The 14,734-nt window shown below is 37.8% G+C and overlaps 1 protein-coding gene across 1 annotated transcript in view; it reads left to right on the plus strand.

Annotated features, from left to right (window-relative positions):
- Positions 1–6,487: 6,487 nt before the first annotated feature.
- Positions 6,488–14,734, plus strand: part of LOC106880599 (GPN-loop GTPase 2) — a 60,332-nt gene continuing 52,085 nt past the window's right edge. Inside the window, exons 1-2 of the mRNA XM_089348637.1 lie at positions 6,488–6,635; positions 8,523–9,147. Coding sequence (XP_089204763.1) covers positions 8,539–9,147 — 609 coding nt within the window. The 5' untranslated portion in view covers positions 6,488–6,635; positions 8,523–8,538. The remainder of the gene's footprint in view (positions 6,636–8,522; positions 9,148–14,734) is intronic.

Genomic DNA, 14,734 nt, shown 5'->3' on the forward strand with positions numbered 1-14,734 from the left:
CTTTAAATTTGTTTCCTGCCGTTGCTATTAACTGGAAACGAATGTAAGTCATCACTTTTACACATTCCACAAAAATAAGATATTGTACTTAAATCATCGTTCCTGATACTATTACAATCACACGCAGTTATGGTATGGCTTGAAGTTACAAAATGGAAAAGACAATAGGAAAATCATATAGTTTTATATTTTGGTGTTTTGATCGCTTGACCGAGGGGTAAGTAGTTTGCTTTCTAACCACGTCTCCGGGTTCAGTCCCACTAATTGGAACTTTGCAGACGTGTCTTCCACTATGGCTTCGGGGCTGAGCAAAGTGGTGTGAGTAGCTTTAATCGGCGGAAACAGAAAGGAGCTCATCATATACATATGTATGTGTGTCCACATATTCTATAAAAACACGGTATACCCGAACTTTTAGTAATGTACATTTATTATATTCTTTCACCGAACATTTACTTTGATATCATCAATCCCTCTCATTTAATTTCATGTGAAAATTCTATCGTAATTTTAAGCTCTGTTAGAATACCATTGTTTTATATACAGTTGTACCATTGATAAACAAAAAAACTGTTGAAACTAGTTGGGTATGTATGTGAATAAATCTATTTAAAAACAATTACATTTGTTTCAATTTCAGGTGCATTTTCAAAAACAAATTCTTCTATATCTATGTGTTTTTGTGTGTGTGTGTGTGTGTGTGTGTGTGTGTGTGTGTGTGCGCGCGCACGTGCGTGCGTATACGTATGTATATATATATATATATATATATATATATATATATATATATATATATATATATGTATATATATATATATATATATGTATATTAAGGGCATTACTATACATAAATGTCTCACGCTAGGAGGGACTCTTAAAGTCAAAACTACCATAATAAACACATTATACCGAATTTGATGCTAAATTGTATATATGTATATATATATATATATATATATATATATATATATATATATATATATATATATATGTATGTATGTATGTGTCTGTGTGTGTATGGAAGAGGAGTCTCGGCACAAGTCAAGGCAAGATTGTTTGTGGAAGGCCAGCAGTCGCCCATCGATACCAGCCTCCCCTCTCTACACCCATGATGTTATCTGAGGGGAAGGCAAAGGCTGATACAGCTTGACACCAGTGATGTCGGAACTCATTTCTACAGTTGAGTTAACTGGAGCAACGTGAAATAAAGTGTCTTGCTCAAGAACACAATAGCCAGCCCGGTCCGCGAATCGAACTCACAACCTCATGATCGTAAGCTCGATGATCTAACCACTGAGCCATGCGTGTGTGTGCATGTATACACACACACACACACACACACACACACACACACACACACACACACACACACATATATATATACACACACATAGATAGATAGATAGATAGATAGATAGATAGATAGATAGATAGATATTCAATATTATACGGTTAATAACTTCATAAGCTGCATTTAAAAGCTCCTATACTGCTATCGGCTACCATATGCCTTCATACAGTAACGTTATTCCTTGAGCTGGATAAACACGTTGAATTCTGTTAGTGTATAGATCTGATGGACTGTAGGAGCACAGGTGCTGCGGTTTGTTGTTTATTTATGTAATTGCTAATAAAATAATTTCATGTAATGGTATGAAAATGAACACTCAGCAACTTGCAGCTGGTACCACTGCACAGAAACAAATGTTGTAATTTGTAATTAAAGCTTGGTTATCCCATCTTCCTGTATAATTTTTTTTTTTGTGTGTGTATGCATGTATGTAGGTATGTATATATGTATGTATGTATGTATGTATGTATGTATGTGCATGAGTAGTTTGTCATTATGTCTGTGCATAAGCCCCACCATAACTTGACAGCTGGTGTTGATTTATTTACGACCCGGTAAAGTAGCGGTTCTGTAAAAAGTGTCCGAGAGAATAAGGTACAGGCTTAAAGAAATAAGTACTGGGGTCAATTTTTTCTACTAAGGCATTCGAAGCAGTACCCCAGCATGGCTGTAGCCCAATGTGTGAAATCAAAAATAAATAAATAAATAAATAATACATGGATGGTGTAGAAAAGAAAAAGAAAATCGCTATATGCAAGGGAAATAATTGATGGAAGAATTAGCTCCCTTGACAAAACAGCAGTACGACGTTTATGATGAATATTGATAAAGCCAAATATAGTTGTGTGGAGGAGCAATGGCCCAGTGGTTAGGGTAGAGGACTCGCAGTCATAGGATCGCGGTTTCGATTCCCAGACCGGGCGCTGTGAGTGTTTATTGAGTGAAAACACCCAAAGCTCCACGAGGCTCCGGCAGGCGATGGTGGCGAACCCTGCTGTACTTTTTCACCACAACTTTCTCCCACTCTTTCTTCTGTTGTACCAGTATTTGAAAGGGCCAGCCTTGTCACACTAAGAGTACACGTGTCTGTGGAATGCTCAGCCACTTGCACGTTAATTTCACGAGCAGGCTGTTCCGTTGATCGGATCAACTGGAACCCTCAACGTCGTAAGCGACGGAGTGCCAACAACAATATATTTGTAATTTAGAATTTGGAGGCGTGGAGTGCAAGGGGATTGGACTGGTATTTTATACTCTGGAGTGACTGCGTTACTCTGTATTTCGAGGCATTACAGCCTCGTAGTATTTCTCCCTCTCGTTTTCTTACATTCATTATTTCGGGGCCGATGATATGAAGTATTAGTTGGGGTGAGGTGAGTCAGTATAATCGACTGGATTCTTTTCCCAGTAATTTTTAGCCTTCTGTCTCTGTAACAAATTACTATCATTATTTACATCATTTACATTTGACGGATATTTGTCCTCATCTTGTTTGTTGTTAACACAACGTTTCGGCTGATATACCCTCCAGCCTTCGTCAGGTGTTTTGGGGAAATTTCGAACCTGGGTTCTCATTCCTAACGATGCATATGGCGTAGTGGTTAAGAGCGCGGGCTACTAACCCCAAGGTTCCGAGTTCGATTCACGGCAGCGATCTGATTAATAATAGTAATAATAATAATATAATAATAGTAACATCATTAGGAATGAGAACCCAGGTTCGAAATTTCCCCAAGACACCTGACGAAGGCTGGAGGGTATATCAGCCGAAACGTTGTGTTAACAACAAACAAGATGAGGACAAATATCCGTCAAATGTAAATAATGTAAATAATGTAAATAATTCCTCATCTCTTAAATATAGAACTGTAAATTACTATCACTTCTCCTCGTGTTTTATAAGTTCAAATTCCGTGGAGATCAGCTTTGCTTTTCATTTCTTCGCGTTGGTAAAATAAAGTACCAGTAAAATACAAGGTCGATGTTACCAAACAGCGCTTCTCGCTTTAAAATTGCTGGCATTGTGCAAAATTATTATTATCATTAATATTATTATTTCCGCCGTAGTCGACTCTGCCTTTCGTCCTTTCGTGGTTGCTGAAATAAGTACCAGTCACGCACTAGGGTTGATGATATCGACTAAGATTATTATTATTATTATTGTTCAGTAGTTTTATTTTTATAACGTGCTTTCACTTCACTACCGAGCGCAGCTCTGTGCGCCTTGGGTATGTGCTGTGATTTGCTGTGGTGCTCTTATGTTTACTGTATTGAAAGTGTTTTGCGTAGAATGTGTGCAGTACCCAGTAGTGCAATTTTCTATATGTTATATATATTTGTAAGTCCTGGTGTTTTTGTTATGTATTTGTCTGAATATTTTTTTATTATACCTAAGGCACCTACTATGATAGGAATTGTTTCTGTTTTTAGACTCCACATTCGAGTTATCTCTATTTCCAGGTCTTTGTATTTTGAAAGTTTTTCCATTTCTTTTCGAGAAACGTTGTCATCTGCTGGTATTGATACATCAATTAGAAAGCATTTTTTTTCTTCATGATCTTTGACAACTATATCTGGTCTATTTGCCTTAATTTCTCTATCTGTGTGTATTGGCATATCCCAGAGTATGGTTGCTTTCTCGTTTTCTGTGACCTTTTCTGGCGTGTGTTTATACCATCTTTTTTCTGTTGTTATTCCATAGTGTTGGCATAGCTTCCAGTGTATATAGGTCCCAGCTCTGTCGTGTCTGTGAATATATTCCTTCTTAGCCAGGACTGGGCAGCCAGACATAATATGATTTATTGTTTCTTGTCCATCTCCACATATTCTACAGTTACTTGTTATATTTCTTTTCATTATGTGTTTTTGGTAATTTCTGGTGGAGAGGCTCTGGTCTTGTGCAGCAAATAAAAATCCTTCAGTCTCTGCTTTGAGTCCTGAGCTTCTCAGCCATTGCTGGGATTTTTCTCTGTCTATTTCTTTCGCATTTAGTTTAGCCCAGTATTTACCATGTAGGGGCTTTTCTTGCCATCGTTTTATCATGGTCCATTGCTGTTCTAGTTTTAGTTTGGATTTCTTCTTCTTCTTCTTCTTCTTCTTATTATTATTATTATTATTATTATTATTATTATTATTATTATTATTAAAGGTGGTGAGTTGGCAGAATCGTTAGCACATCAGGTGAAATGTTTAGCGGCACTTCGTCTGCCTGCATGTTCTGAGTTCAAATTTCTTTCGAGGTTACGCAATGGATTCGGTGTAATCGACTTAACCCCAATTTTTCCACCAAATCTGAAGCCTTGTGCTTCTAGTAGAAAGAAATATTGTTATTATTATTATTATTTAAGCAGCGTGCTGGCAGAATCGATAGTGCGCCGGCCAAAATGCATAGCGGCATTTCGTCCATCTTTACGTCTTGAGTTCAACTTCACTCGATGAATTAAGTATTGGTGAAACATTGGGGTAGATGTAATCGACTAACCCACCCCACTAAAAAATTTCAGGCCTTGTACCTATACAAGATTATTATTAAGGCGGTGAGCTGGTAGAATCGTTAGCACGCCGAGCCAAAATACTTAGTGGCATATTGCAAACGGTTAAATAATACAGTGGCTGTTATATCTCCCTACCACCATCTCGCCTCATCATTTGTCGTCTTTGAGAGATTGACTTATTGATTCTAGTTATTTTAGGTGCCTTGGCTATGAAGATCCGGCCGCTGAGATGTATCCACCTATGTTCATTATTGATTCTCACTGAGATGGCATGAAGAGGATAGCGCCGGTGTGAATGCTTTGAAGTATGTTGCTCAATTTTACTCTGAATTAAATTATCATTCAGTTCGGATTAATCTATTGTTGTTAATGGAAGGTGATCAACCGAATTACTCTTTTACTCTTTTACTTGTTTCAGTCATTTGACTGCGGCCATGCTGGAGCACGGCCTTTAGTCGAGAAGATCGACCCCAGGACTTATTCTTTGTAAGCTTAGTACTTATTCTATCGGTCTCTTTTTGCCGAACCAATAAGTTACGGGGACGTAAACACACCAGCATCGACTGTCAAGCGATGGTGGGGGGGGGGCAAACACAGACACACAAGCACACATACATACATACATATATATATATATATATATATATATATATATATATATATATACGACGGGCTTCTTTCAGTTTCCGTCTACCAAATCCACTCACAAGGCTTTGGTCGGCCCGAGGCTATAGTAGAAGATACTTGCCTAAGGTGTCACACAGTGGGACTGAACCCGGGACCATGTGGTTGGTAAGCAAGCTACTTACCACATGATGAATATGGTTGGAAATAACTACGTTTTGTCGTGAAAGAAGCTGAACCTGACATTACCAGATTATTAATAAATAGGATTCTTGAAGAGGAGCCAACCTGAATAGTTATTTCTCGATTAACCTTATCACATATGAAGGCACATGGCTTAGCGGTTAGGATATCCGGCTCACGATCATAAGGTCATGAGTTCAATTTCCGGTGACGCGTTGTGCCCTTGAGCAAGACACTTTATTTCACATTGCTCCAGTTCACTCAGCTGGCAATAATAAGTAGTACCTGTATTTGAAAGGACCGGTCTTGTCATATTCTGTGTCAGGTGGAATATCCCTGCGAACTACGTTACCGGTGCACGTGCCTGTGGAGTGTTCAGCTATTTGCACGGTAATTTCACGGCCAGACTGTTCTGTTGATCGGATCAACTGGAACACTCATCGTCGTAACAGACGGAGTACCAGTGATCTTATGCCATACCTATACATATTATCTTTGTTTCAATTTGCTCTTCTCAAAACAGCAGTTTTTTCGTTTGTTTTCTTGGGGTGGGGGAGGCCTCAAGCCAATAGACATCGAGCATGTACATGAAGAAAATATGTACTCCAGATGTGACCATCTTGTTTATTTTTATATATAGTGTATCTAGGGTTGCATTACACAATGTGTACTTCCTTTCATTTTATGACGATAGAGTGTAGACCGAGGCAAATTTAACTCGGTCTACATTTGGTTTGCGCAGGACAAGTAGCAACATTGAAGTTTACTCATTTGGCTTTTATCAATTATACTCCAGCTTCTATTATTTCATTGTGTTTTTAACAAATTTTAAAGACCTATCAGAAATCGGTTTAAAAAGAAAAAAAAAATTTTCAAGGGAAGTAACTACATAAGATTATCAAAGAGTTATCTTTCATGCGAGTTTGTTGTTATACTTCGAAGATGGCGACTTCCTGAAGCGTGCATGTTTATAAATTCGCGTAGTAAGTTAAATTATTTTATTTGTTTGAAATTTAAACATTGACATAATATAACTGGATCTATAGTTCTGTTTCACACTATAGTATTATATTGTTTATCGCTATCAGCTGTTTAACCGTTGTTGATGATTTATAATTATAATTTGTCAGATTTACGACAACACATAAGTACAAAATATTTAAGTTGTGTATACTAAATCCAAACTACTGGATTATAAAGCATCTTCTGTGGTAAACTTCGGTGTTGAAACTATTGGGAGGAGAGTGGTGGAACGCCAGACTAAATAACATAGAGGTGTTTCATTTTGTTCCTATCCGTATTGATTTTGTTCCTATCCGTACTAGAATTTATCAAGCTTTGTGACAAAGTGTTAATTTTGAAAGTCATCGTTGTCATGGCAAGTATGCCGCTGCAAATCGACGAGAGTATCTACATGGTTGTTCGACCTACTAGAACTGGCAGTCAAATTTCTTTCATATCTATTGCCTTAAAAAAGAAAACTACTTGTCTGAAAAAAAATCTTGTTATCGGTACACTGCCTGAAAAATAGATGTGATGGTCTCGGCTTGATTGTCTAGGAAACAAGCAGTTGGAAGTTACATCTCATTCCCAACTCGGTTCAACAAATGCTTACCGATGAGGGAAATTTTATAGTCAGAATTGTTAGAAATAGCTGCGGGATTCAACTTAAATCACACCTTACCGTGTTAGTCTTTAAAAAATAATATCTTTCCTTCTGCTGGCCATATACGAAGTGATTGTTGTTAGCTGAGCAGGATGGATTCTATGTACTGTATCTTCTACTGTTATTGTTTTTTTGGAATTGATTACTGATCTGATCTAGCCTGGTGGCCATTCACCAGTGTCAAGGAAAGTGCAACGCAGAGTCTGTATAACATTCTGATCATCAGAATTTTGTTATTAACAGTTCTGCAGGTAGACCATCAATTCCATCAGCTTTTTGTGGAAGTCACTATCTCTTTCTTCTGACTCAATTAGTGCTGGGAAGTCAGATCATCCTAACTGATGTCTGCTGATTGTGAAATATTGTCCTGATGTACTCTTTCTCCATATTCTTTCCACCTTTTGAGAATATTTTGTAGATCATCAAGCACTCTGTCCTTTAAGTCTTTGTTTCTATATTTCTGGCTGGAATCCTTTCTTTAGTGCTTTGGTAATGTTGTATGCCTTCCTCATGTTATTCTTGTTTAATTCATCTTGAACCTCAGCACATACATCTTCCATTCATCTGGTTTTTGTCCCTTCTCACTTCTCTTCTCACTGCTCTTTTGATCTCTTGATATCTTTATTCTCCATCCTCTATGGCTGATCACTTCATCTTAAGTTCCCTTCTTTGATCTACCAGTTCTAGAGTCTCTTCAGATATCCAAGGTTGGTTAGCTCTTCTTTATTCGCTACCCAGAACTCTCTCTGTTGTGGTCATTATAGTATGGAGAAACCAAATGTAAGAATACTGATGATGATATGTGTGTGTACATCGTCGTCGTCGTTTAACGTCCGCTTTCCATGCTAGCATGGGTTGGACGATTTGACTGAGGACTGGTGAAACCAGATGGCTACACCAGGCTCCAATCTGATTTGGCAGAGTTTCTACAGCTGTATGCCCTTCCTAACGCCAACCACTCAGAGAGTGCTTTTACGTGCCGCAAAAAAAAAAAAACAACAACAAAAGAATTAAATAATGAAAGCATTTAAACAATAGTATAATAGTGTTTAAATTCTGCCTTGTATATGTAAAAACATATGCATATGATAATTAATCTGTGTTTTCTTTTCTTTTCTTTAGTAGTTAGACTTTGTTATTTGTAATTCTGTTGCCTTTGTGTAATTTGTTTTTTTATTTATTTTATTATGATTTTTAACTATAGATATCTGACTACTACAATGTTTGCCCAGCTAGTTATTGGACCACCTGGTTCTGGCAAAACTACCTACTGCCGTGGAATGAGTGAATTCATGCGAAATTTGGGACGGAAGGTGTCAATCGTAAACCTTGATCCTGCCAACGACTGCATTCCTTACACACCAGACATCAATATCTCAGAACTGATTACTCTCGAGGAAGTCATGGAGAATCTGAAGCTCGGCCCAAATGGAGGACTCATATATTGCATGGAGTACCTTGATAAAAATCTAGATTGGCTGGTTCATAAACTAAAACTCATCCCCAAAGACCACTACATTATGTTTGATTGTCCTGGACAAGTTGAACTCTACACTCACCACAATGCTGTCCACAACATTGTTGAGGCCTTACAGAAACTTGACTATAGACTTGTAGCTGTACATTTAGTAGATGCACACTACTGCAGTGATACAGGCAAATTCATTTCAGTTTTACTCACCTCTTTAATCACAATGCTCCAAGTTAGTCTCCCTCATGTGAACGTCCTCTCAAAAGCTGATCTCATTCAAAAGTATGGTAAACTTGCCTTTAATCTTGACTTCTATACAGATGTTTTAGACCTGAACTATTTACTGGAGCGTCTGCAGGTAAGTCCTTGTCAGAGCCTATTGATCGTTTTTCAATTTTTTTTTTTATCCTTTCGGTTACAGGATCAAATGGGTTGTTGTTGTTGATGTTGCTTAAGTTGTTTAGCCTCCAGGTCAACTTAGGCAGAGCAGAACTACTATCAAAGTCATATCTGCTGTACCCTTCTATTTCCTTCCACGTTATGTGGAACTTCATTATCTAACTCATCCTTTTCTCATTTAATCTTTTAGCTTTTAAAGAGGCCATATGTGGCCCAAATATTCTACTTGTTTTATGTTCAAACTGGCCCAGATCCAGTCCCTCACACCAACCATACAGTGTCATTCTAAACACAAGCATACCATTGATACCTCACAGCTATGAGATAATGCATGATTAATTCAAAAGAATGTGAATAAATAAGCATTACATGTGACAGAGTAATGAGAATGATATAGGGTTAAAGATAATAGTGTGTGATTTTCGGGTGTTTTAACTCTTACTTTTAGCCAGTTAGACAACCACATAATGAATCCATTTCACTCATAGATTAAATCATTATATAGGCATCTTACTTTTTCTTTTTGAGAATTGATGTGGTGGCTATCATCGTTTTTAGGACACCAGTTATTTACTAATTATCCAAATATTCAACATTTCAAATTACATTTCTTCACTCACCTAAACCTACTTCATTCACACAGCTGTCTGACGCTCATTCCAAAAGTGTGTTGTGCCAAATGTATACATATATAACCCTTCCTATCTTCCTGTATATAATATATAACCCTTCCTGTCAGCTCATAAAAGCCTTATAAATTTCAAAGTAAATTGTAACTGTATTAATGGTCCCCAGTTATTTCTGTCTCATCTTTGTGTTTGTTAGGAGCTTAGCAAGGCTACAAGCACTACCCTCTACCTCCTCTACTATATTGCATAGACAAGTAGTGAAAGACTCCTTTGGTAGGTTTCACTTGAATATATAATTAAGATCCTCAAAGATTGGTTCACAGTATCAATTTTTTCTGGGAGTGAGTAGCTGAGTTACCTTTCTTAAGTAGTTTTAACGTGAAATAAAACTAGTAAGTTCCTCCTTTGGCTGGTTCCACCCACAAAGTGTCTCAAGGGCAAGGAAGAGAGGTTTACCATGTCAGCTTCTTATTTCTCTGGCAATAAATGAGTTACTATATTTCAAGTTCATCATCATCGTCATCATCGTTTAACGTCCGCTTTCCATGCTAGCATGGGTTGGACGATTTGACTGAGGATTGGTGAACCAGATGGCTACACCAGGCTCCAATCTAATTTGGAATGGAAATTGTATTAAATCATTATAGAGAGAAGTACGGGCTGACAAATGCAGAGGGTGGGAAAAAGAGATACAATACAGTCAAACAGATTGCCGTGAGATTTCAGTGAGAAACAGACGAGTAGACCAGCAAATACAATATATAGGTACAACAATGGAGAAAAACTACAAGTTAGAAAATAATAGTCATCACTATACCAACACATATTTCTGCAACTTCCTGCACATTACAATCATTAAACCACAGCATCAAGCATAGAATTGCTTTATTGTCAGATATTCATTCATTTCACTATTACCATTATTCTGTGTGAATTGGATAGGATTTTTAATTAATCCAATTATTCCATTGTTGTTATTTGCAGTTTTCAAGGGAATCAACTGCTGTAAACATATTTAGAGTTACCTCCCTTACTTTTGATTTTTTTTTTTTTTTTCTTCCAATTCTAAAAGAGTTGTTTTTTTACATCGAATTTATTAATGCCTATGTTTGCAAATGTTTGGTAATTTTTTTGTTTCAGTTCACCTTCTCTATTCATCCAGAAGAGCCCTCTAGGCTCTTGCAATATGGAAAGTATTAACAATAATTATCATGAAACACGGAGGATGCTTTATTATCATTATTGAAGGCGGCGAGCTGGCAGAAACGTTAGCACGCCGGGCGAAATGCTTAGCGGTATTTCGTCTGCCGCTACGTTCTGAGTTCAAATCCCGCCGAGGTCGACTTTGCCTTTCATCCTTTCGGGGTCGATTAAATAAGTACCAGTTACGCACTGGGTCGATATAATCGACTTAATCCGTTTGTCCCCTCTGTGTGTAGCCCCTTGTGGGCAGTAAAGAAATAAGATACGCTTGCACGCTGAACGAAATGCTTAGCGGTATTTCGTTTGTCTTTACGTTCTGAGTTCAAATTCCGCCGAGGTCGACTTTGCCATTCATCCTTTCAGGGTCGATAATTTAAGTACCAGTTGCGTGCTGGGTCGGTCTAATCGACTGGCCCCCTCCCCCAAAATTTCGGGCCTTGTGCTTAGAGTAGATAAGATTGTTGCTGTTGTTGTTATTCTTATTCTTCTTCTTATTATTATTGAGCTGGCAGAAACGTTAGCACCCCCGGGCGAAATGCTTAGCGGTATTTCGTCTGCCGCTACGTTCTGAGTTCAAATTCCGCCGAGGTCGACTTTGCCTTTCATCCTTTCGGGGTCGATTAAATAAGTACCAGTTACGCACTGGGTCGATATAATCGACTTAATCCGTTTGTCTGTCCTTGTTTGTCCCCTCTGTGTGTAGCCCTTGGTGGGCAGTAAAGAAATAAGATACGCTTGCACGCTGAACGAAATGCTTAGCGGTATTTCGTTTGTCTTTACGTTCTGAGTTCAAATTCCGCCGAGGTCGACTTTGCCATTCATCCTTTCAGGGTCGATAATTTAAGTACCAGTTGCGTGCTGGGTCGGTCTAATCGACTGGCCCCCTCCCCCAAAATTTCGGGCCTTGTGCTTAGAGTAGATAAGATTGTTGCTGTTGTTGTTATTCTTATTCTTCTTCTTATTATTATTGAGCTGGCAGAAACGTTAGCACCCCCGGGCGAAATGCTTAGCGGTATTTCGTCTGCCGCTACGTTCTGAGTTCAAATTTCGCCGAGGTCGACTTTGCTTTTCATCCTTTCGGGGTCGATTAAACAAGTACCAGTTACGCACTGGGGTCGATGTAATCGACTTAATCCCTTTGTCTATCTTTGTGTGGCCCCTCTATGTTTAGCCCCACTGTGGGCAATAAAGAAATAAATTATTATTATTAAGGCTGGTTACTCAGTTTCCATGGTGTGTAAGTGATTAAGACTACAACACTTCTGGTGAAATGGATGCTGGTTCATTGCAGAAGAGAGTCCTAGTTTAGATAATATGAAACTTGGTTTGTGAAGAGATGCAGAACCACTGGTGTCCTCTTCTTAGAAATGCAACAGCAAGAGATGGTTTTAGCCAATAAGAAACCATTATCCACAGCATTTGAGGACATGAAGAAGAACATTATTGAGGTATCATGCTTAGTGGTACCCTTGTGGCTGCTAAGTAAAATATGGGTAGAAGTATGGTTTGTGAAGGTCATTTACACCATGCACAGAAGTGGTGTCAGTAGCAACAACATTAATAAAAAGAATTGCGCAATAGGGATGATGGTGTGTATGTACTAAGACTTTTTAACCCCAAGAGGACACTTCATCTTGTTAGTTATTGATGCAATCTGCACCCATTATATCTTACAAGCAGGAGAGCAACTTGACAGGATCACCAGACCAACTGGTTTTGGGCTATTTTTGTCCATTCTTAGTAGGAGATACCTGTCCGCTAGAGATAGCAGAAGCTCGTTCTAGCTCACTTGCAAGCTTATATGAACTACGGCTCACTAGAGTTACTGCTTTCATTTCTTATAGAGGTTTTCTAACAAGCTGCCTGGTTAAATAGCTAAGAAGTTTGCTTCACAATCAGATGGTCAAAGGTTTGATTGTTTTGCATAGCACTTTGGGCTAGTTTCTTCTAATGTAGCGTCAGGTGATGGTGAGTTGAAAGCTTTTTGAATGAAACCAGTTCTACAGAAATTGTGGGAATTCATCAGATAGACTACAACTGTAATTTGGAAACTTATACAGATTCTTGTCTGAGGATACTTTAAAGAAAGATATATGTGTAGTATTATCAGCCACATACTATAGAATTTAATACATTGGTTGTTCTATTAATTGAACAACTGGAATTACCATCATGGGATTCATTTACTATTTTCAGATTTAGAACTAGGAGCTTTTCTCTCAAGGTCTCAAAACTTGTATTTTCTGGCTTCTGATATGAAAAGAAGGAGGAGTAGAGACATGGGAGTGGTAATGGTAAATCATTACTAAAAACAAATTATGTAACTACAAAACACATGACGTTACCAGATAAAATTGCAACAGCATACACACACACACACACACACACACACACACACACTCACACAGACATCTAAACAAATTTATACATGTATAATTACATCTATATTTATCAAGAATGTGTATAATCATCTTCATCATTCAACATCCATGTTCCATGCTGACACGGTTTCCATGGTTGAAGACCCTTCCTAATGGCACCACTTTACAGCTAATACTCAGTACATTTTTCATGCCACCATCACTAGTGAGGTTGTCATGCTGCTTGCAAGGCTATGAGCCCTGGGGGCAGGGGAAACTTTATGATTGGAGGAGAGCAAGTAGAAACGTGTTTTAGCTATACACACTCACACACATATACATTTGTAAGTGTGTGTGTGTGTGTGTGTATGCATATGTATGCGTATGTGTAGCGAGATCGTTGCCAGTGCCCCTGGACTGACTCTTGTGCGAGTGGCAAATAAAATACACCATTTTGAGCGTGGCCGTTGCCAGTACCGCCTGACTGGCCTTCGTGCCGGTGGCACGTAAAAGCACCCACTACACTCTCTGAGTGATTGGCGTTAGGAAGGGCATCCAGCTGTAGAAACTCTGCCAAATCAGTTTGGAGCCTGGTGTAGCCATCTGGTTTCACCAGTCCTCAGTCAAATCGTCCAACCCATGCTAGCATGGAAAGCGGACGTTAAACGATGATGATGATGATAATGATGATGATATATATATATATATATATATATATATATATATATATATATATGAATAGATATACATCATCACCTTGATTATATAGGTACGCATATATGGGTGCAGGACATCATAAAACATAAACAACATGAAATACGAAAATTAAGTTGGGTACCCAAAAAACGAGAGAAGCAAATGGAAAACAAGACGCATAACATAAAAAACGACCCTTCATCAGTTGTCCGCTGTCCTACTCCTTATTTTGAGCATGCTTGTTTTCCATTTGTTTCCCTTGTTCTTTGTATACCGAACTTTATTTTCGTATTTTATGTTGTTTACATTTTGTGATGTCCCGTACCCATATATGCATACCTATATATGTATGTATGTACATATATGTATGTATATATGCATAAATATACACACACACACATATATATATGTATATATATATATATATATATATATATATATATATATATATATATATATATATATATATATATTTATATTATTTATATTATTTGATTGAAAGCCGCGCATCCATTTCCAAGTTTATCTTTATATATATATATATATTTCATGAGTATGAATTATGCATATCATGTAGATACATGTTATTTAATCACTTGGGTGGTTTTGGTTCCAAGAAAAAGAAGTAACTCAACATTATGGTTATTTGGGTGATGCA

Source organism: Octopus bimaculoides, chromosome 3 (assembly GCF_046866305.1).
Source record: "Octopus bimaculoides isolate indiv1 chromosome 3, ASM4686630v1, whole genome shotgun sequence".
In the NCBI taxonomy this organism is placed as follows: domain Eukaryota; kingdom Metazoa; phylum Mollusca; class Cephalopoda; order Octopoda; family Octopodidae; genus Octopus; species Octopus bimaculoides.